Source organism: Oncorhynchus tshawytscha, linkage group LG21 (genome assembly GCF_018296145.1).
Source record: "Oncorhynchus tshawytscha isolate Ot180627B linkage group LG21, Otsh_v2.0, whole genome shotgun sequence".
In the NCBI taxonomy this organism is placed as follows: domain Eukaryota; kingdom Metazoa; phylum Chordata; class Actinopteri; order Salmoniformes; family Salmonidae; genus Oncorhynchus; species Oncorhynchus tshawytscha.
In genome coordinates this window covers 7,898,084-7,922,631 of record NC_056449.1, presented here as the reverse complement: position 1 = coordinate 7,922,631, position 24,548 = coordinate 7,898,084, and the positions used below count along the sequence as shown (strand labels likewise).

General features: G+C 43.5%; 1 protein-coding gene across 2 annotated transcripts in view; it reads left to right on the top strand.

The window, feature by feature from the left end:
* LOC112220822 (testican-1) overlaps positions 1-24,548 on the top strand; it is a 297,048-nt gene that overhangs the window by 198,281 nt on the left and 74,219 nt on the right. For both annotated transcript variants that reach the window (XM_024382717.2, XM_042303032.1), the window contains 2 exons: positions 17,673-17,793; positions 22,798-22,930. In XM_024382717.2, coding sequence (XP_024238485.1) covers positions 17,673-17,793; positions 22,798-22,930 — 254 coding nt within the window. The remainder of the gene's footprint in view (positions 1-17,672; positions 17,794-22,797; positions 22,931-24,548) is intronic.

Below are 24,548 nucleotides of genomic sequence, written 5' to 3'. Positions count from 1 at the left end.
ACACACACACACACACACACACACACACACACACACACACACACACACACAAAACACTCACCAAACACAGACAGTACCAGTCAAATGTTTTGAACACCTACTCATTCAAGGGTTTTTCTGTTGGGGGAAAGGTGATGACTTCCCTTCTACCAAACAGACAGAGGGACAGTAGGAGAGAAGTATACCTGATTATTAAGTTACCAAACCTACTGGTGGGCTGTTAACGATACAAGACAATAGGCTTTGATAGAAATGCTAGTCAGACCAATTGTAAAAAATAAATGGTATTCCCCTATATAGCCTGCTAATGGGTATTTGATCTCACTTATTGACATTGAGCTGACCTGTCAGACTAAAGGTATTGGAATCAGATGCACTCATTATGACACTCCAACACAATTCTGGGCCCACTCTGCTTCCCATGGAGCCAGGTAACCGTGGCGATGGTGTCTGTGGAGACCGGGGGTGGATTAACGTCTCCCCTGCCAGTAACCATGCCACGCCTCGACACACACACAATGGGAGGGGACAACACTAAGCCTGAGGGGACTGGCAAGCACACGTAAAACACACACACACACACACACACACACACACACAAGGCAATGCCTGGATGGTGGCTACTGTGACAGACAGAAACATACATAGGCACACAAGTTGAAGCATGCATGCATACACACACCGACTGTACACACACACCCCGCATACAACTGAGCAGCTATTAATTTGGGGTCAGAACACTCCCCTCTAACAGGACAGTTGGCAGTGAGGTTTGTCCTGTTTGACAACCATCTTTACTTTCAAATCATTCTCCTACACCCTGGCTCCAGTCCAACAACGAGAGGACATAAAATCACGTTTTATTTTCTTCTTTCTCTTTTTATCTCTCTGGGGGAATATTATCCATAAAAGCAGAGTGGAACCGAGAGCGGCGTGCAGCGTTTCCGAGGGGAGGAGTTAGGGCATTGCACCCTTAACCTTTTTTTCCTAATGGAACTTTAAAGCGCTGGGGTAATGTGCTTCCTGCGGAGAGTAGTTGGGAATGGCTGTAGCTATTAAATGGTAATAGGGGTGCTTTTAAGCCTTGAATGGTCCCGAGCCTCTTGGAGAGGAGAGGTTAGAGGGTTAGTTGTGCTTCAGAGACACAACCCTTGAGGGAACTGCATTATTAAACCCAATAAGACCCAATTAACTGCTTTAGAGTTTGTACCTATTTAATTGTCAGTCGTCGGTACAACCTAATGCTATTTTTAGCGTGCAGGCCAAGGTGTGATCGCTGTGACCTCTGACCTTTACCTTAGCCCAAGGGTCGTCTCTCCCTGCACTATGCTCCCTCAAGTCACCGTGGCTGGGGTCAGAGAGCACACCTGTGGGTACATGTCCCAGGTCAATCAGTATAGCCTACAGAGGCTTCAGCAGGGTGTATTTTAGTCCTCAGTTGTTAATGCCGCAAATGGGAGAAGAAATATATGTTTTTCAGTTTTCTCATACTGAATATTCAAATGAAAATGTATTTGTCAAATGCGCTGAATAGAGTAGACCTTACAGTGAAATGCTTACTTTACAAGCCCTTAACCAACAATGCAGTTTTAAGAAAAATACAAAAGCAAAAAAGTTCCAAATAAAAGTTCCAAATAATTAATGAGCAGCAGTAAAATAACAATAGCGAGGCTATATACAGGGGGGAACCGGTACATAGTCAATCTGCGGGGACACCGGTTAGTCGAGGTAATTGAGGTGATATGTACATGTAGGTAGAGTTATTACAGTGACTATGCATAAATAATAACAGACAGTAGTAGCAGTGTAAAATAGGGGGTGGGGGGGGGCAATGCAAATAGTCTGGGTAGCCATTTGATTAGATGTTCAGGAGTCTTATGGCTTGGGGGTAGAAGCTATTTAGAAGCCTATTAGACCTATACTTGGCGCTCTAGTACCGCTTGGCGTGCGGTAGCAGAGAGAACCGTCGATGGCTAGGGTGGCTGGAGTCTTTAATTATTTTTAGGGCCTTCCTGTGACATCGCCTGGTATAGAAGTCATGGATGGCAGGAAGCTTGGCCCCAGTACTGGGCCGTACGCAATAACCTCTGTAGTGCCTTGTGGTCGGAGGCCGAGCAGTGATGCAACCCGTCTTGATGCTCTCGATGGTGCAGCTGTAGAACCTTTTGAGGATCTGAGGACCCATGCCAAATCTTTTCAGTCTCCTGAGGGGGAATAGGTTTTGTCGTGCCCTCTTCACGACTGTCTTGATATGCTTGGATCATGTTAGTTTGTTGGTGATGTGGATGCCAAGGAACTAGAAGCTCTCAACCTGCACCACTACAGCCCGTCGATGAGAATGGGTGCATGCTCGGTGTGTGTGTGTGTGTGTGTGTGTGTGTGTGTGTGTGTGTGTGTGTGTGTGTGTGTGTGTGTGTGTGTGTGTGTGTGTGTGTGTGTGTGTGTGTGTGTGTGTGCAAGAAAGGGGTTGCGTGTTTGTGTGTGTGCGTCTCCCTGTGCTTACGTGTGTGTGACAGATGCGGAGAAACATACACTGAATGTGCAAAACATGATAAAAAAACTCCTCTTCCATGACATAGACTGACCAGGTGAATCCAGGTGAAAGCTGTGATCCCTTATTGATGTTAAATCCACTTCAATCAGTGTAAATGAATGGGAGGAGAGAGGTTAAATAAATATTTTTAAGCCTCGAGACAATTGTGCCATATTTGTGCTTTTCAGAGAGTGAATGTGCAAGACATAAAATGTAAGGGCCTTATAAACGAGATATGGTAGTAGGTGCTCCGGGTTGTGTCAAGAACTGCAACGCTGCTGGGTTTTTCAATCTCAACAGTTTCCCGCGTGTTTCAAGAATGGTCCACAACCCAAAGGACATCCATCCAACTTGACACAACTGTGGGAAGCAATGGAGTCATCATGGGCCAGCATCCCTGTGGAACGCTTTCAACACCTTGTAGAGTCCATGCCCCGACAAATTGAGGCTGTTCTGAGGGCAAAAGTGGGTGCAACTCAATATTAGGAAGGTGTTCCTAATGTTTTGTACACTCAGTGTATTGACACCACTTAGACTGGGTAAAGGGGCTAAACAGCACCATTAAAAGCCACAAGAGAGCTGCTCTCAGCCACTAAATTGCCAATTCATTTGTGAAATCGACTCAATAAAGACCTCCTCCAATAGCAAGTAATGCACAGACAATCTGTCTCAGCAAGACACTCACTGTGAGAAGAGGACCAGAGATAAACAACTTTGGTGTCAAATTAGTCCTAAGTTTTACAGCCCATTGGCTACCATGATGGACCAAAGCTTTAATGATTATCCTGACCAATGTGTTTTTGGGTGTCTGAGCAAAAAAGAGAGGAAAATTCTGAAAGGGAGAGTTGGGGTGTGTGTGTGCGTGCGTGCGTGTGTGAGTGAGTAAGCGTGCGTGTGTTAGAGCCTTCAAGTCCAACCCAGGTCTCGGTGCTCTGGTGGCAAACTGGAGGGCCAAGGTGACTGGGGTTGGCAAGCAGAGGGCTTCCTGCCAGATGGACGGTCAGCCAAGACAGGGCCAGCCAAGAGAGGGTTGGATCTGATTAACACACTCATCTCTTCTTCACACACTAATGGTTGTAATGTACTGTTGTACCCCCCCTCTCCACACACACACAAACACACACACACACATACAAATGCACACCATTATCCATCCTGACCCCATGGTCATTTTGGATACAGTATGTGTCCCTGAGTCTCCATAGGGAGGGTCTATAATATGTACAAAACTGCAGGATACATGGGAAGAATGAATAGAGCAGAACTGTATAAGCAGTGTCACGGTGGATTTAAGCTAAATAACAGATCATATGACATTGTCACTTTGCCAACCCCCTCCTCCCCTCCTCTTGTCCATGGTCACCCTCATTTTAGCTGTACCTGCCAACTCGGTGCCATCTGTGCCAATCCACAGACTGCCGTTACTGCACCCAGGGGGCATCAATCAGACAATCAACCTGGCACTTACAGAAGGACAATGACTGGACAAGAAGGCATGGTTGTGTGGTAAAGGGAAGTGTGTGTGTGTGTGTGTGTGTGTGTGTGTGTGTGTGTGTGTGTGTGTGTGTGTGTGTGTGTGCGAGTGTTTTCAGAGAACTGTATGTTGGTTATAGGATATAGGGCAACAGATTCGATTGTCCCTCCCTATAGTGGCATCCTTGGCTCCCGACAGCTGTCACTCACACTTTAACCCACTTTGCGTCATGGGCTGACTCACAAAAACATACGAGCATGCACGCATGCTGGCACCCTCTCCCAGTCCCCTCTCCCAGTCTTTTGCTCTCTCCTCCGATCAGAACGTTTTCCCTCATAGTCCTTTATCGAGCATTAGTTTGTTTAGCATCTGTCACTCTCCACCTCTCCTCTCGTTTATCAGACGGAGACCGCTTCGCTCATGACATTCCGAGGATAGCGTTGCTACGGCAACCACCGGTCCGAAAAATAATCGGAGACAATTGGGACGTTTTTAATGTGTTTTGGTTTTATATTAAAACAAATCGAAGATGCAGTGAGTGGGAGGGAGAAAGGGTAGAGAGAGAGGGAGATAAATATTCTATCAGGGTTATTAACACTTAAAGGTCAGGGCTGTAGCGAATAGAGACTAAAGATGTAAGATTGAGGTGGGTTAAAGGAGCAAGCAAAAGATTTTGAGAGTGAGAGAGGGATAGTGATACAGGGAGTGAGAGACGGGGATTTTGAGTAAAATAAAGTGGGAGGGAGGAAGTGGTAGGGAGAGAGGGATCGTAAATAAGGAGAGAGGGATAGTGAAAGAGGAGAGATACGGAATATGGTGCAGTTGGTTAAACAGCCAAGGCTTTTCACTCAGGCCTGTAATAGGCAGATAAAGGCTCTGCTTTCCCCTCTCTCTCTCTCTCTCATCCCTCGCTTCTCCTCCATTATCCCAGGCTCTCATTATTACTCTATGAACTACACATGGGTTTTCTCTTCTTCTGTTCCAATCCCCTGCTTTCTCTCATCATCTGTGTTGTGCCTTATGAAATGAAATGCATAATTATGCTACTCGAAAGTATGGAATTGAGAAATGCACCTTTTATGTCTGGGTAGTTGAATGTGTATATTTCTATCTGTTTTATATGTGGGTTGTATGAATGTGGGTTTCATTTTTGCATCTGTTTTGTACGTGGGTTGTAATTTTGTATCTGTTTAGTATGTGGGTTGCATTTGCTCTAAGCTGTCCTCGACCTCTCTGTAAACCATCTTCCCCTTCTACCTTCATCTCATGTCTTTCTCTCCACCTCTCATCTCTCTCTTCTCCTCTCACCCACTCTTATCTCTTTCACCCTCGTCTCACCCCTCACTCTCCTCCTGTCACTCTCTTACCACCTCTTACCCCCTTTCACCCACATCCCCCTCTCATCTCTCCTCCTCCCCCTTCTCATCCTCCTCTTATCTCTCATTTCCCTCTTGGGCAGAAAGTCATTTTCAGCAGGGAATGAAATCAGATGAGTTTCTTCCTGCTCTGTAGCAGAGAGAGAGCCAAGGTAAACCCTAAAGAAGATATAAACACTCCACCTCAAGCCGACGCCACAAAAAAAAGACAGATATCAGGAAAAATATTGCCATGCCGTCTCAATTTCAGAAAGCGAGCGGGAGAAATAGAGAGAACAAGAGAGGGAGAGAGAGTCGGGGATGATGAGGGAGATTTTTAAAAAATGGCACATTCCTGGACAGCTTCAGAGTGCACAGTAGAGAGTCAGAGATTTGACAAACTACTTCATAACCAACAGAAATCATGTATATCTTCCATATCTTCAAGTATTCCGTTAAACCTTTTCACTAACAAAGCCTCCTTTAACTTTGAGAAGTGAACAGGTAATATCCTATGTATCTCAGACAGAGTTCAGTGTGTCAAATCGGAGGGCCTGTTGTCGGGACCTCTGGCAGTCTCAATGGGGGTTCCACAGGGTTCAATTCTAGGGCCGACTCTTTTCTCTGTATATATCAACATCGCTCTTGCTGCAGGTGATTCCCTGATCCACCTCTACGCAGACGACACCATTCTGTATACATCTGGCCCTTCTTTGGACACTGTGTTAACTTCTTATGGTTTCTCTGCCAAAAGCCAGGGAAAATGCAGCGGGGGCAAATTTAAATACATTTGATAAAAATCAAACTTTCATTAAATCACACATGTAAGATACTAAATTAAAGCTACACTTGTTGTGAATCCAGCCAACATGTCAGATTTTAAAAAGGCTTTTCGGCGAAAGCATAAGACGCTATTATCTGATGATAGCACAACAGTAAACAAAGAGTGTAGCATATTTCAACCCTGCAGGCGCTACACAAAACGCAGAAATAAAATATAAAACATGCTTTACCTTTGACAAGAATCTTCTGTTGGCACTCCAATATGTCCCATAAACATCACAATTGGTCCTTTTGTACGATTAATTCCGTCCATATATATCCAAAATGTCCATTTATTTGGCGCATTTATTTGGCACGTTACAAAATATTTCAAAAGTTGCCTGTAAACTTTGCCAAAACATTTCAGACTACTTTTGTAATACAACTTTAGGTATTTTTAGATGTTAATAATCGTTCAAATTGAAGACGGGTCTATCTGTGTTCAATACAGGAAGACAACAAACCAAGCTACTTTTCAAGTCTTGAGCAACTCTCAACAGTGTTACGCAGTTCCTAGATGGCTGTACTTCTTCATTGCACAAATGAATAACCTCAACCCAATTCCAAAGACTGGTGACATCCAGTGGAAGCGGTAGGAACTGAAAACAAGTTCCTAAGAAATACCGTTTCCCAATGAGAACTCACTGAACAGACAGAGACCTCAAAAAAAAAATCTGAACGGTTAGTCCTCGGGGTTTTGCCTGCTACATAAGTTCTGTTATACTTACAGACATGATTCAAACAGTGTTAGAAACTTCAGAGTGTTTCCTATCCAGATCTACTAATAATATGCATATCTTATATTCTTGGCATGAGTAGCAGGAAGTTGAAATTGGGCACGCTATTTATCCAAAAGTGAAAATGCTGCCCCCTATACCTTAAGAAGTTAACTAACCTCCAAACGAGCTTCAATGCCATATACAACCCTCCTTCCGTGGCCTCCAACTGCTCTTAAACACTAGTAAAACGAAATGCATGCTTTTCAACCGTTCGCTGCCCGCACCCGCCCGCCCGACGAACATCACTACTCTGGATGGTTCTGACTTAGAATATGTGGACAACTACAAATACCTAGGTGTCTGGCTAGACTTTAAACTCTCCTTCCAGACTCATATTAGTCATTCCAAAATCAAATCTAGAATCGTCTTCCTATTTCGCAACAAAGCCTCCTTCACTCACACCGTTAAACATACCCTTGTAAAACTGACTATCCTACCGATCCTCGTCTTCGGCGATGTCATTTACAAAATAGCCTCCAACACTCTACTCAGCAAACTGGATGCAGTCTATCACAGTGCCATCCGTTTTGTCACCAAAGCCCCATATACCACCCACCCCTGCGACCTGTATGCTCTAGTTGGCTGGCCCTCGCTACATTTTTGTCGCCAGAACCACTGGCTGCAGGTCATCTATAAGTCTATGCTAGGTAAAGCTCCGCCTTATCTCAGCTCACTGGTCACAATAACAACACCCACCCTTAGCACGAGCTCCAGCAGGTATATCTCACTGGTCATCCCCAAAGCCAACAACCCCTTTGGCCGCCTTTCCTTCCAGTTCTCTGCTTCCAATGACTGGAACGAATTTCAAAAATGTCCCTCACTAACTTTAAACATCAGCTATCTGAGCAGCTAACCGATCACTGCAGCTGTACATAGCCCATCTGTAAATAGCCCACCCAATCTACCGACCTCATCCCCATATTGTTTTTAATTGTGTTTCTTCTCTTTTGCACACCAGTATTTATACTTGCACATCATCATCTGCACATCTATCACTCCAGTGTTAATTTGCTAAATTGTAATTACTCCGCTACTATGGCCTATTTATTGCCTTACCTCCTCACGCCATTTGCACACACTGTATGTAGACTTTCTTTTTTTCTATTGTGTGTTATTGACTGTACGCTTGTTTTTTCCATGTGTAACTCTCTGTTGTTGTTTGTGTCGCACTGCTTTGCTTTATCTTGGCCAAGTCGCAGTTGTAAAAGAGAAATTGTTCTCAACTAGCCTACCTGGTTAAATAAAGGTGAAATAAATAAAAAATCGAATAAATGTATCGCTGTGTACCAGCAGTGTATACCAGAACTAAACCAGGATGTAACCACCAGTGTAGCGTGTGTTGTGGGTCAGAGAGCACTCGTGTTGACATCACACAGCAGACACAGCTCAAACACAACCCATTAGAGAGATAGTTGAGGCCTGGCCACTCTTGTGTTGTGAGTTTGCTAAGGGGGGTCTGTGTATCAGCAGCACGGAGTCCTTTTGGCTTTGAAGCTGATTCTAGGTTTTTAATCCTGGTTGTTTTCTCCACAGGTTCCTGCTTTGATCCAGGTTGTGTTCACAACAGTTTACCATTGCTTTTTAAAAATGTATACAGTGCATTCGGAAAGTATTCAGACCCCTTGACTTTTTCCACATTTTGTTACTTTACAGCCTTATTCTAAAATTGATTAAATCGTTCCCCCCCCCCTCATCAATCTACACACAACACCCCATAATGACAATCAAAATGTATTTAAAATGTGATATTCAGGTTTTCAGACCCTTATCTCAGTAATTTGTTGAAGGACCTTTGGCAGCGATTACAGTCTCAAGTCTTTTTGGGTATGATGCTACAAGCTTGGCACACCCCCGAGTGTGGGGCTCCCGAGTGGCGTGGAAGTCTAAGGCACTGCATCTCAGTGCAAGAGGCCTCACTACAGTACCTGGTTCGAATGCAGGCTGCATCACATCCGGCCGTGATTGGGAGTCCCATAGGGCGGCGCACAATTGACCTCAATTGTCGAGAATAAGCCATTTAATTAGGCGACCAGTTCAGTAGTGGGGTGTAAGAAATGATCAGACTCATGACATCATAACCAGTCCAATAATGTTAATAGTAACACATACCAGTCCAATAATGTTAATGAACAGTAACACACACCAGTCCAATAATGTTAATGAACAGTAACACACACCAGTCCAATAATGTTAATGAACAGTAACACACACCAGTCGAATAATGTTAATGAACAGTAACACATACCAGTCCAATAATGTTAATGAACAGTAACACACACCAGTCCAATAATGTTAACAGTAACACACACCAGTCCAATAATGTTAATGAACAGTAACACACACCAGTCCAATAATGTTAATGAACAGTAACACATACCAGTCCAATAATGTTAATGAACAGTAACACACACCAGTCCAATAATGTTAATGAACATGTGAACAGTAACACACCAGTCCAATAATGTTAATGAACAGTAACACACACCAGTCCAATAATGTTAATGAACAGTAATGTTAATGAACACACCAGTCCAATAATGTTAATGAACAGTAACACACACCAGTCCAATAATGTTAATGAACAGTAACACACACCAGTCCAATAATGTTAATGAACAGTAACACACACCAGTCCAATAATGTTAATGAACAGTAACACACACCAGTCCAATAATGTTAATGAACAGTAACACATACCAGTCCAATAATGTTAATGAACAGTAACACACACCAGTCCAATAATGTTAATGAACAGTAACACATACCAGTCCAATAATGTTAATGAACAGTAACACACACCAGTCCAATAATGTTAATAAACAGTAACACACACCAGTCCAATAATGTTAATGAACAGTAACACACACCAGTCCAATAATGTTAATGAACAGTAACACACACCAGTCCAATAATGTTAATGAACAGTAACACATACCAGTCCAATAATGTTAATGAACAGTAACACACACCAGTCCAATAATGTTAACAGTAACACACACCAGTCCAATAATGTTAATGAACAGTAACACACACCAGTCCAATAATGTTAATGAACAGTAACACATACCAGTCCAATAATGTTAATGAACAGTAACACATACCAGTCCAATAATGTTAATGAACAGTAACACACACCAGTCCAATAATGTTAATAAACAGTAACACACACCAGTCCAATAATGTTAATGAACAGTAACACACACCAGTCCAATAATGTTAATGAACAGTAACACACACCAGTCCAATAATGTTAATGAACAGTAACACACACCAGTCCAATAATGTTAATGAACAGTAACACACACCAGTCCAATAATGTTAATGAACAGTAACAATAACACACCAGTCCAATAATGTTAATGAACAGTAACACACACCAGTCCAATAATGTTAATGAACAGTAACACACACCAGTCCAATAATGTTAATGAACAGTAACACATACCAGTCCAATAATGTTAATGAACAGTAACACACACCAGTCCAATAATGTTAACAGTAACACACACCAGTCCAATAATGTTAATGAACAGTACACACCAGTCCAATAATGTTAATGAACAGTAACACATACCAGTCCAATAATGTTAATGAACAGTAACACATACCAGTCCAATAATGTTAATGAACAGTAACACACACCAGTCCAATAATGTTAATAAACAGTAACACACACCAGTCCAATAATGTTAATGAACAGTAACACACACCAGTCCAATAATGTTAATGAACAGTAACACACACCAGTCCAATAATGTTAATGAACAGTAACACATACCAGTCCAATAATGTTAATGAACAGTAACACACACCAGTCCAATAATGTTAACAGTAACACACACCAGTCCAATAATGTTAATGAACAGTAACACACAGTCCAATAATGTTAATGAACAGTCCACCAGTCCAATAATGTTAATGAACAGTAACACATACCAGTCCAATAATGTTAATGAACAGTACCACCAGTCCAATAATGTTAATACCAGTCCAATAATGTTAATGAACAGTAACACACACCAGTCCAATAATGTTAATAAACAGTAACACACACCAGTCCAATAATGTTAATGAACAGTAACACACACCAGTCCAATAATGTTAATGAACAGTAACACACACCAGTCCAATAATGTTAATGAACAGTAACACACACCAGTCCAATAATGTTAATGAACAGTAACACACACCAGTCCAATAATGTTAATGAACAGTAACACACACCAGTCCAATAATGTTAATGAACAGTAACACACACCAGTCCAATAATGTTAATGAACAGTAACACACACCAGTCCAATAATGTTAATGAACAGTAACACATACCAGTCCAATAATGTTAATGAACAGTAACACACACCAGTCCAATAATGTTAACAGTAACACACACCAGTCCAATAATGTTAATGAACAGTAACACACACCAGTCCAATAATGTTAATGAACAGTAACACATACCAGTCCAATAATGTTAATGAACAGTAACACATACCAGTCCAATAATGTTAATGAACAGTAACACACACCAGTCCAATAATGTTAATAAACAGTAACACACACCAGTCCAATAATGTTAATGAACAGTAAACACACCAGTCCAATAATGTTAATGAACAGTAACACACACCAGTCCAATAATGTTAATGAACAGTAACACACCAGTCCAATAATGTTAATGAACAGTAACACACACCAGTCCAATAATGTTAATGAACAGTAACACACACCAGTCCAATAATGTTAATGAACAGTAACACACACCAGTCCAATAATGTTAATGAACAGTAACACACACCAGTCCAATAATGTTAATGAACAGTAACACACACCAGTCCAATAATGTTAATGAACAGTAACACACACCAGTCCAATAATGTTAATGAACAGTAACACACACCAGTCCAATAATGTTAATGAACAGTAACACATACCAGTCCAATAATGTTAATGAACAGTAACACACACCAGTCCAATAATGTTAATGAACAGTAACACACACCAGTCCAATAATGTTAATGAACAGTAACACACACCAGTCCTATAATGTTAATGAACAGTAACACACACCAGTCCTATAATGTTAATGAACAGTAACACACACCAGTCCTATAATGTTAATGAACAGTAACACATACCAGTCCAATAATGTTAATGAACAGTAACACATACCAGTCCAATAATGTTAATGAACAGTAACACACACCAGTCCTATAATGTTAATGAACAGTAACACACACCAGTCCAATAATGTTAATGAACAGTAACACACACCAGTCCAATAACGTTAATGAACAGTAACACACACCAGTCCAATAATGTTAATGAACAGTAACACACACCTGTCCAATAATGTTAATGAACAGTAACACACACCTGTCCAATAACGTTAATGAACAGTAACACACACCTGTCCAATAATGTTAATGAACAGTAACACACACCAGTCCAATAATGTTAATGAACAGTAACACACACCAGTCCAATAATGTTAATGAACAGTAACACACACCTGTCCAATAATGTTAATGAACAGTAACACACACCAGTCCAATAATGTTAATGAACAGTAACACACACCTGTCCAATAATGTTAATGAACAGTAACACACACCAGTCCAATAATGTTAATGAACAGTAACACACACCAGTCCAATAATGTTAATGAACAGTAACACACACCAGTCCAATAATGTTAATGAACAGTAACACACACCAGTCCAATAATGTTAATGAACAGTAACACACACCTGTCCAATAATGTTAATGAACAGTAACACACACCAGTCCAATAACGTTAATGAACAGTAACACACATCAGTGTTTAAAATAGAAAAAACAACAATCATTAGGAATTCTTAAATCACCAACTGCAAATGTTTATAGTTTCACAACCTTGAAAAGTTTTTCTGAAGGTGTAACGTTTTTAACCTGTCCAATAAAATGTAATATGAATATCAGAATGAATTAACAATAATAATTAACATAGTGAACAATAACTCATTAACTTGTTATTTATTGTGTGTGTGTGTGTGTGTGTGCGTGCGTGCATGGCCTATCATGGGAAAGCTGGGGGTGTTTCTTTTTAATTATTCTTTCTTTTTTTACCTTTATTTAACTAGGCAAGACAGTTAAGAACACATTTTTATTTATAATGATGGCCAGGAACGGTGGGTTAACTGCTTTGTTCTTTAGTCTGATACGTTTATTGAAGTCTGGTTGACAGGGCAACTCGGAGGTCATGCTGGCTGTCCAGTTTGTTTCTGCTTTTAGTTTTCAGCATGGCCATAGCAGAGAAGCCACTTTCACACAGACGGGTAGTGCTGAACGGTAGCATGATTCTGATTTCATGACAGGAGAGAGCAGGATACTCTCCCATTACGCTGCACCAGGACATTGGCCGTGTCATTTCCGGGAAGCACATGCTCAGCCCGCGATCAAATGACAGCGCCACCATCAGATCCTCTTCGTTGCTTGGCAATGTGATGCTTCCCATCTCCACCCGAAAGGCGTCCCGTATCCAGTCTCCTGTTCTCCTCCGGGAAGTAGTCGCAAGAACATACACTGCAGCTTGACAAGATGCTGTTTAACGGTTTGTTTGTGTGTCGCTGTGCGCTTTGTTGATTAGATTCTGAATCTCAAAATCAGCATTGGGAAACATGTCAATCCTCCCGTTAGAAACATGATTTCATCTTGAAGGCATCCACTTTGTCGCTCTGTTCAAATCGATTGTGCCACCTCCCTTGCATTGACACATTGAGAGAATTCAGATGATCAAATATATCCGGCAGGTAGGGAACTTTCGGAATGTTCGGCAGAGATTACTTGTTTTCCGAAAAAAATGCAGCAATCACCGAAAGAAAGGCAGCAATCACCGAAAGAAAGGCAGCAATCACCGAAAGAAATGCAGCAATCACCGAAAGAAATGCAGCAATCACCGAAAGAAATGCAGCAATCACCGAAAGAAATGCAGCAATCACCGAAAGAAATGCAGCAATCACCGAAAGAAATGCAGCAATCACCGAAAGAAATGCAGCAATCACCGAAAGAAATGCTGCAATCACCGAAAGGAAGGCAAAGGAAGCTCATAAAAGGCGACCCAACACTTTACCCCTGGAAAGACGGCGGACTTCTGCTTGGTAAAGAATCTGCTGGTGCTCCCTCCCCATATCCCTGCAGAAGGCCTGGAAACGCCTGCTTTTCGTGGAACTCTTTTTTTGATATAGTTGGCACACTTGATCACATCCTGGAGAGTGGCGTGGAGCTCAGGCACCATGTCCTTCGCTGCCAATGCCTCCCTGTGTAGGAAGCAGTGGTTCCACGTTGCACTCGGTGCTATCTCCAGGATCGGCTTTGCTACTCCGGGGTAGCTTTCCCGTCATGGCAGCTGCCCCATCAGTGGTCACTCCGACGCACCCATCCCAGGCCAATCCCACAGAGTCCAGTTACATATCCATTGTGTTAAAGACTCTGTGGTGACTCTGTGGTGTTGGTGGTGGGAAGATCATCACTAAAAAGGAACTGCTCCTCGAAGTTATCCCAGACGTGTCTGACGTAGACCATTAGAATTGCATGGTTAGCCACATCCGTGGATTCATCAAGCTGCTGTGCGTAATGGCCATTTGCACTGGTGCTCTCTGATGTCTGGTGCATTATGTCCTCAGACATGTCCTGGATTCTACTCCTCATGATGTCATTGGATAGCGGTATGGTTTTAAGTTGGCGGTTGACTCTCCCAAGATTTCAGTGCACAACAATTGTGTGTCACATATGGATCAGTGTGTGTGTGGGGGGCGAGAGCGTTACTGTGTTCGTCAGTGAGTGAGTGCAGCGTGAAAATCCTCAAAGTCCAAACGTAGTTAGTCATTTCACCAATGTGGATGCACTGCTCGTGTAAAGTCAGTAACAATAAGCGGTGCAGCAGTTACCTTTCAAATCGTTTAATGTTATATACAGTTGAAGTTGGAAGTTTACATACACCTTAGCCAAATACATTTAAACTCAGCTTTTCACAATTCCTGACATTTAATCCCAGTAAAAATTCCCTGTCTTAGGTCAGTTAGGATCACCACCTTATTTTAAGAATGTGAAATGTCAGAATAATAGTAGAGAGAATTATTTAGCTTATTCAGCTTTTATTTCTTTCATCACATTCCCAGTGGGTCAGAAGTTTACATGCACTCAATTAGTATTTGGTAGCAATGCCTTTAAATTGTTTAACTTGGGTCAAACGTTTCGGGAATCGTTCCACAAGCTTCCCACAATAAGTTGGGTGAATTTTGGCCTATTCCTCCTGACAGAGCTGGTGTAACTGAGTCAGGTTTGTAGGCCTCCTTGCTCGTACACTCTTTTTCAGTTCTGCCCACAAGTTTTCTATAGGATTGAGGTCAGGGCTTTGTGACGGCCACTCCAATACCTTGACTTTGTTGTCCTTAAGCCATTGTGCCACAACTTTGGAAGTATGCTTGGGTCATTGTCCATTTGGAAGACCCATTTGCGAGCAAGCTTTAACTTCCTGACTGATGTCTTGAGATGTTGCTTCAATATATCCACATAATTTTCCTACCCCATGATGCCATCTATTTTGTGAAGTGCACCAGTCCCTCTGCAGCAAAGCATCACCACAACATGATGCTGCCACCCCCGTGCTTCACGGTTGGGATGGTGTTCTTTGGCTTGCAAGCCTCCTCCTTTTTCCTCCAAACATAATGATGGTCATTATGGCCAAACAGTTCTATTTTTGTTTGATCAGACCAGAGGACATTTCTCCAAAAAGTACGATCTTTGTCCCCATGTGCAGTTGCAAACCGTAGTCTGGCTTTTTTATGGTGGTTTTGGAGCAGTGGCTTCTTCCTTGCTGAGCGGCCTTTCAGGTTATGTCGATAACCTTTGCTGTTGTTCTGGGATTGATTTGCACTTTTCGCACCAAAGTATGTTCATCTCTAGTAGACAGGACGCGTCTCCTTCCTGAGCGGAATGATGGCTGCGTGGTCCCATGGTGTTTATACTTGTGTACTATTGTTTGTACAGATGAATGTGGTACCTTCAGGCATTTGTAAATTGCTCACAAGGATGATACAGACTTGTGGAGGTCTACAAATTTTTTTCTAAGGTCTGGGCTGATTTCTTTAGATTTTCCTATGATGTCAAGGAAAGGGGTACTGAGTTTGAAGGTAGGCCTTGAAATACATCCACAGGTAAACCTCCAATTGACTCAAATGATGTCAATTAGCCTATCAGAAGCTTCTAAAGCCATGACATAATTTTCTGGAATTTTCCAAGCTGTTTAAAGGGACAGTCAACTTACTGTATGTAAACTTCTGACCCACCGGAATTGTGATACAGTGAATATAAGAGAAATCATCTGTCTGTAAACAATTGTTGGAAAAATTACTTGTGTCATGCACAAGTAATTTGCCAAAACTATAGTTTGTTAACAAGAAATGTGTGGAGTGGTTGAAAAATTAGTTTTAAAGACTCCAACCTAAGTGTATGTAAACTTCTGACATCAACTGTATATATACACTACCGTTCAAAAGTTTGGGGTCATTTAGAAATGTCCCCGTTAGAATCAAAGCAGGATCAAAGACTGTTGGTCAACTTTCCTCTCCTCTCCTCTCCTCCTCCTCTCCTCCCTAGTGAATATATGGAATCAGAAGAACTGAGTAATGGTAACTGCTCCCTCCACAGTCCTACATATTTCCCTCCTTTACAGCACCCCCATCTCTCTCTTTCTTCCTCCTCCTCTCCCACGTTCTTTATTCCTTTTCTCTCCATCCCCTGTGGGTGGATTTGTGTAGTAAGCGTAGAGTGAAGTGACCGAACGCTCAGAGCCAATGTGTGTCTTTGATCTTTGAAACCTTAGACGCCAGCCACCTGTGTCTCGCAGCCATGGAGATAATGTTGCTGGGGAGATTGATGTGAACGTAGACAGGGCTATACTACTCGCACAGAGTTCTGATGAGGCAGGTCCAGAATGGTAACACTCCAAAATCACTAGCTACATCCATGTCTCTCACTCTTCCCTATGGTTCTTACTTTTCTTAATGCAATGTGTATTCTCAGCTGCTAGATTGCTGAATGTTGGAATGGCTGAAGGTGCAGGTTAAATACATAGGTTTCAGCTTCAGATCAGGGAAGAGGATTTAGGGTTCAACTGTCACTGTTTTATATGGTTGAGATCCTGGAGCATTTAGGGGCCTGGCCACTGCTATAAGCCCCCTACAGACACACACCCTCTCCCTTGCGTTCTCTTCTCTCCCCCCATCTCCCTCGCTCCTCTTCTCTCCCCTCTATTTTATGGTTGCTGGCATTGACAGGAATGCTTATTTCTGAATGGCGAGGGCGGACATTTGTCGAAGCACTGAGTTAGAGGGCGGTGTTCGTGTAGTTGTGTGATGCTGATATGGCACTCAGGTTTTTTTCATCGGACTCCTTTCCTTTATCTCTGTGTCTGAATGATTGAAAGATATTTCTCGGTTGTGAATAGACTCTCTTCTCCGCCCCATCTCTAGAATCCATATTCTCTCTGGACTGATACTAGTCTGACATGAGCAGGGGCGCAACTTTCACTGGGAACGGGGGGGGGATTTTGTGCCGCCCATTGGATATGAGCATACTTGTCTTGATGAACTTTCCATTTGTACTGCCAATGGTAGGTCATGATTTGATCATTTAGTGATGAATTTTGTCCCTTCTCTCTCTCCATGTAGCTCCGGACGCCACTAAAGACCCGTGTCTGAAGGTGCGCTGCCCTCCTCACAAGGTGTGTTTCAGCCACGACTACCAGACAGCCATCTGCACCAACACCAACCACAAGCAGCCTAGACACAGGTAAGACTCTCATAAAGCACACCATTAGCCCTTAGTCCTCGACAATGTGCGGTAAAGGAAAAGAAAAGCTGAAACTCAAATGCCTTTCTTTAGCTTAATGGCTTTGATGATGTATATAATTTAGTAACCTACAGTACACCCTGGCCTGGTATTAACCACACCACCCACCTGCCTCCTAAGTGCAAATCATGTGCAATCTCTGTGTCCTAGCCTCTCTCCGCAGCCATTGAAGTCCGCGGAGGTATGCACTCTGCATGGCATTTCCTCGGCTTCTATTACTGCTCTTGTCTACTGAGATGACATTTGATTGACAGAGAGAACAGGAAGAAGGGGGAGGAGGAGGGGGCGGGAGCATATCATTACATATAGGATCTCTGTGGGGGAGAGAAAGAAGGCGGAGGCGTGGGCCCCCCTCAACACTTGATCCCGGTGCCTCTGTCCAGTCTTCAGTTTAATACAAACAAATCTAAATTATGCAATGGCCGTTAATAGGGAGTAAGTGCTCGTTACTCATAATTACTGGCGCCTCTGGGTGTACAGGCTCAGAGAAGAGCAGAACAGAGACTCGTCACTGGAGGGCTCCAAGCACGTCTTCTGTCGCTACCACTGCTCTGCTGATCCAGTTTCAAACTGAATATATCAGAAAAAGAACCTGTGTACATTAACATGCATTCAATTGTTGCGAATACTCTGGTTAATACAATAGTTAGATTAAAATGTTGACATGCTTTGCAAGAATAATGATTTCCCTTACAATCCGGTTTATATGGTAGCCTGGCTCAGGCTACCTGATAGGACTGATAGGCTACCTGAAAGGTGCGTAAAATCGGCAATCAAAATAAACGTTCTACTGTATCACAGGCATCGTCTCATTTTTGGGAAACCTATTTGATTCCGAGTTCAGACATAAAAAAGTTTGTATGTGAAAACTGTTTCAAAGATGCACACTTTCGGATTTTCCAAACTCACTTCGCCAAACTCACATTTTCGCCAACGAGGAAGGCTCGCGTTCCTTGTCATAGTACATGCACAGATCAAATACACAGCTGGAACTTTAGTTAAAGTGTTCAGATGTTCTAATCATTTGAATCGTGAGACCTTCAGGGTGATATTTGGGATGATGACTTGTTCATAACTTGTTAAATTCAATGAAGTTATGGCATATTAAAACAGATTGAAATTTAGCGCAGAGCTACGTACATGCAGAGGCACTCAGTGTTGAGTGTGATGTACTCTGAGTGACTGGAACACTGGTTCATATGCTGTATGTCTACACTATACCAGCTGGGTCGTTGTTATACTGTGCCGTTAACCTAGTCGAGCTCCATTTCCACTGTTAAAACAGCCAGCTGTGGTGTGTGTGTGTGTGTCAAGGGAAACACAGCTGACCTTCCCCCCCCCACACACACACGAACGGTCGCACACACTATCACCAGGAGGCCAATGAGATGGAGAGAGACCCTGCCACGATTTGAGAGAGCTGGACAGAGAGCACTAAGGAGGCAGGCAAATGAAGAGAAACCAATGGACAGAGAGAAACAACAAGATAGGAGGAAAATAAGGATTATTCCCTTCTCTCTCTTTATTCTCTCTCCTTCCTTTTGCTCTCGCTCTCTCTCCTTCTCGATCTCGCTCTCTCTCCTTCTCTCCCTCTCTCCTTCTCTCCTTCCCTTCTCTCTCTTTATTCTCTCTCCTTCCTTTTGCTCTCGCTCTCTCCTTCTCTCCTTCTCTCCTCCTCTCCTTCTCTCCTTCTCGATCTCGCTCTCTCTCCTTCTCTCCTTCTCTCCTTCTCTCCTTCTCTCCTTCACTCCTTCTCTCCTTCCTTTTGCTCTCTCCTTCTCTCCTTCTCTCCTTCTCTCCTTCTCGATCTCGCTCCTTCTCTCCTTCTCTCCTTCTCTCCTTCTCTCCTTCCTTTTGCTCTCGCTCTCTCTCCTACTCTCCTTCTCTCTTTCTCGCTCTCTCCCTCTCTCTCCTTCTCTCCCTCTCCTCTCTCTCTTTCTCGCTCTCTCGCTCTCTCTCCTTCTCTCCCTCTCACTCTCTCTTTCTCGCTCTCTCGCTCTCTCTCATTCTCTCCTTCTCGATCTCGCTCTCTCTCCTTCTCTCCTTCTCTCCTTCCTTTTGCTCTCGCTCTCTCTCATTCTCTCCTTCTCTCCTTCTCGATCTCGCTCTCTCTCCTTCTCTCCCTCTCACTCTCGCTCTCTCGCTCTCTCTCCTTCTCTCCTTCTCTCCTTCTCGATCTCGCTCTCTCTCCTTCTCTCCCTCTCTCTTTCTCTCCCTCTCGCTCTCCCTCTCTCCCTCCTTGTGCTCTGTGGTCAGTCAGTCAGAATGATGTCCGCTGGGTAAAGAAGAGAGTGAGAGTTTCACGGCAGGGTCTTCAGGGGTGGTCTGTGAGCCTAATGCCCTCCCCTCTTCCCACACACGTACACACACACCATTCTGTCACACCCCGACACGTAACACAGAGACCACACGCATGAACAAACACAGGCGTGTTGGACACACAGCTATCTGACAGCGATCCTTCTCTCCCTCGCCATGCGTATGTGTTATCTACCCAGACATAGATACCCTGACTAGAGGAAGCACACGCTTCAACACACCCACATACACACACACTCACACGCACACACACACACAGCTCTCCTAGGCTTTCAGAGTTATCTATGAAAAGGAGGGAGGAAGGAGGAGAGAAAGGGGAGGAGGAGGATGAGGGTGGACATCTTTAGGAGATTTTGATCAGCCTCATCAGCGTTTTATATTACACAGTATTATGAGACATAATTGCTTTTTTATTCACTAGTAGGTATTGGCAGTGCGTGGCATGTCTAATCTGTGATTATAGTGTTTTTGTCACGGCTGGGGAGATGGATAATTATAGGCATCAAGGAGGTGTCTGCCTGCCGATCCGCACCACACCATGCTGCCCCAGACCTGGACGGGAATGGACCCGTTTCACAGCCAGAGATGTGTGACAGATTTACCCCTTACCCCCACTCTGACACCCGCACCCTATTCATTCTCAAGTCTTGACGTTCGCCGTACATCCCAGTTGTCAGATTCATTTCGGGGAAGGGTTTTGTATTCTCTAACTTCACACCTCTGGTGTTGTTGCAGAGGAGGGTGATGTGTCGACAGACAGACTGGGTGAGGGAGGGCGGAGCACTTAACGAGAAGATTGCTGGAAGATTTTATCCAATGTAATTACGCTCGTTATAGAAAAGCACTGGTGGACCAGGGCCTTCATTATCCTGGTACACACACGCTCACGCACGCACGCACGCACGCACACACACACACACACACACACACACACACTACTATCCACAAGGAGAGAGAGAGAGAGACTGAACCATGGATGTACAGTACATCATTTGGTTTGAGAGTTACAGCAGTAATGGACACCTCGGGCGCCATCTTGGTACGAAGACAATTAGATTGGAGTGATTAGACATGCTGTTATTATTCTACTGCTGTTGTTTTGGACCGTTTGGAACAAGAAGTGTAGTTGGCAGACCTGTTTATCTACTGAATAGACAACTTTGATTGGGAGCGATGCAATTGTGTGCAATTTGACTTCTGCAACGTGCATTTTGAATGCAATTTGGATGCAATTAAAGTTGTATGAACAAGCAATATCCAATGAAATTGAGTTCAAAGGCCTAGGTCAGTCAAAAAACGTGATTTCTATGTGTTCTTATATAATACCACACTATGAGGTATGAATAATACTGTGAGATTGTGAACATTATGATAATGCCCTATTAGTGTTGAGAGCTGTTTGAAAAGACAGCCTGAAAATCACCAGGTGCTAAATAGTCCCAGTCGGTATTAGATAGAGCGTCGTAGCCCAGCCCACCTATGGGGACAACAACCCGTGGTTAACTAGGTTACTCCATTGGCTCACAGCAAAAACGTTACCTTTTTCATGTGCAATTTTCGTGCTGTCTGCTTGTTTTAGTCAGTTACAAACTACATTTAAGAAAAGTACAGCATGTCTAGAGATGACTTTTCCACACTGCCTGCTCCCTACCGTTCTCACTCAGGCTGCCTATCATGACGGTGCTAGCCGCCACGTGAGTCAGTGCTAGCAAGCTACCGACCGGGAACATTAAGCTAGCCATGGCCAACAACACAAACAAATGGACTATATAGATGCCAGTAGTGAGTGGAGTTACAAATGGACTATACTAAACAAGTTAAATGTCTTATCTGTGATGAAATGTTTTCCACACACATAACTACATGTAGCCTACTTGGACACCGGTTCCCCACATTACCCACTGTCCTACACTGAATAGCCTGAAGCCACAGGGCTCTTCTCGAAGCTGTCCTTATTTCCCTACGTGGGAGCATTGCCAACCGTAGGTCGGGATGTTTGGCCTGGTTCATGTACATTGAACAGCACAGCAGCTTTTCTGCATGTTTTGTTATTTCTATGTAACAAAAAATTGACTGAAAATGTTGTTTTTGACGCCTCTTTTACAATGGGGCTCAATTGGAAAGAATGTGGTTTCCCCAATTTGGGGGCGTGGGGAATTCCTTACGTGAAGATCGACTTAGACTATTAGTTAATAATAAAAGAGTTCTAAACCTCTCTGCCAATAGCAGCTGTTCAGTTTTCCCCTCCCCCACACAGACCACTCCCAGACAGTCCTAGCAAAAGTCTTCCTTGAGAAATTGCTCTTTGCTAAGCTATTTTTGTGTCTTTTTTTTAACCATTTTAATTTAAATGATCACAGTACATAATTGTTACCCAGAAATGATTTGATATTGTGAATGAAACAGCTGCATTGGCACCTTTATAACATCCACTGTTGTCATTGGAAACCCCTGACGTTTTGCTCAACTGCCTGGATCTCTTACCACAGTGCTCTCAGACATCTGGAATCGAGATACTGAGTCGAGTAGAAATGAACAATCAAATCTGTTCGCTTATCTTTGAGTAATATGCTACTATATTGCATTATGCGTGTGTCTCTCACTGACCCCCTCCTCTCTCTTCAGTGTGAAACCCAGAAAAGAAAGATTGACCCACAAACACTGGGCAGGAGCAGGGGCCCATGGGAAGTGTGGACCGTGCCCTGTCATCCACCCCAGCCCCGTGTGCGGCTCTGACGGCCACACCTACTCCTCTAAGGTGAGACGCATACCACCCCAACCCATCTTCTTCTCTCTCTCTCTCTCTCTCCCTCGTTCTCTCTTTCTTTAATATCTCTTTGTTTGGCTGCTCATTTATAGTCATAGGTCTACACACACACACACACCCACACGGAGAGCTTCGGAATAGCGACGCTCCGTAAATGCCCGCGTCAGCCGTGATGGATGACGCTGAGGATGAACTGTGTCTGCCGATGCCATTTGATTCCAGAGTCCTTCGGCTAGAGAAAAACAACCTCTCCCTCTTCTCCTCTCTTCTCCCTCGGTCTCGTTCAGTTCTTCCCTCTCTTTTGCTTCCCCAATTATCCCTGCTTTGCTCCCCCATCCCTCCACCTCACCCCCTCTGTCACCTTTACTGAGATAAAATGCCCATAGAATGTAAGCCCTTTTAATAGCTAGAAACCACTCTGTAACCACAGACACACATACACGCACGCATGCACACACAAAATCTAATCTGGCCTGCGTTACCACTGAGGGAGGCGATCCTCTGCCTCATAGATTCGCAGAGATCAATCAGCCCTCTTCTCATGGGGGTCCTGTCATTAGCACACACTGACACACACACACACATACCTGCCCCCACTCCCCTTTGCCTCATCCACTCCAGAGGTGGAGAGGGGGATTGGGGTGTCACTCTCCATCAGAGAGCGAAGGAGGGGAGGGGGAAAGGGGTGGCAGTGTTGTCCCTCTCTCCTCTCCTTTTACCTGCTCCCTCTGGCTTCAGTGGTCTGGATAAATGTGTGGCCTCAGTTAGCTGCTAGTGATGTCGCCCCTACTGAGACGAACAGCAATATAACGGTTAGCGCCTGGGCTAAGAATCTGGCTCTTATAGTGTAGTGCTCTTATAAAGTGTGAAATGATGTTGGATTCTCACATGCATATACACACACACACACACACACACACTCCAGATCCCATTATCAGAGGGATGCTTTCATCTCTGGAGAGAGACTGCAGCTTGCAGAGTAAAGCCCTTTACATTGCTCCTCTCTCCTAACTCTCTCCACTTCTCATCCTTCTCTCTCTTTGCTCATCCCCCTCTCTCCTAAACCCTCTGGATGAGTAGTGCTTCAGTCTGAACTTCTCGGCCCCCTCCACTCACTGTGGAACAATCATGTCCTCTCTCTTTCTCTGTCTCATCTTCTCTCTTTCTTTGTGTCTCACTTTTATGTTCCCTAATTCTCTCTATTACTGTGTCATTAGAGTGTAATGACACAGAAATAGAGAAAAATATAGTATTCCTTCGTCTCCCTATCGCTCTCTCTCTCCCTCCTTCCTTTTCCTTCTACTGTTCTCTGTACTTGACCCTCTACTTTTACCTCCCTAATTTTCTGTTTCTTTTCTGCATTTGTACATCATTTAAAACATATCAAAGCCGTACACAGAAAGAGGGAGAGAGATATTCCAGAATGTTCTCAATACTGACACAGACAGTGTTTGACTAGCCTGGAAATGGCAGCAAATTGAATTTTCTGGGGAATATTTCATAGGCTTCCTCTCCTCCCTCTGGACAGATAATTCAATATGTGTAGAACGGGAGAGTGGCGTACCTTTGTCAACAAATTGCATTAGGCGACATTAGTGCCGCTATCTAA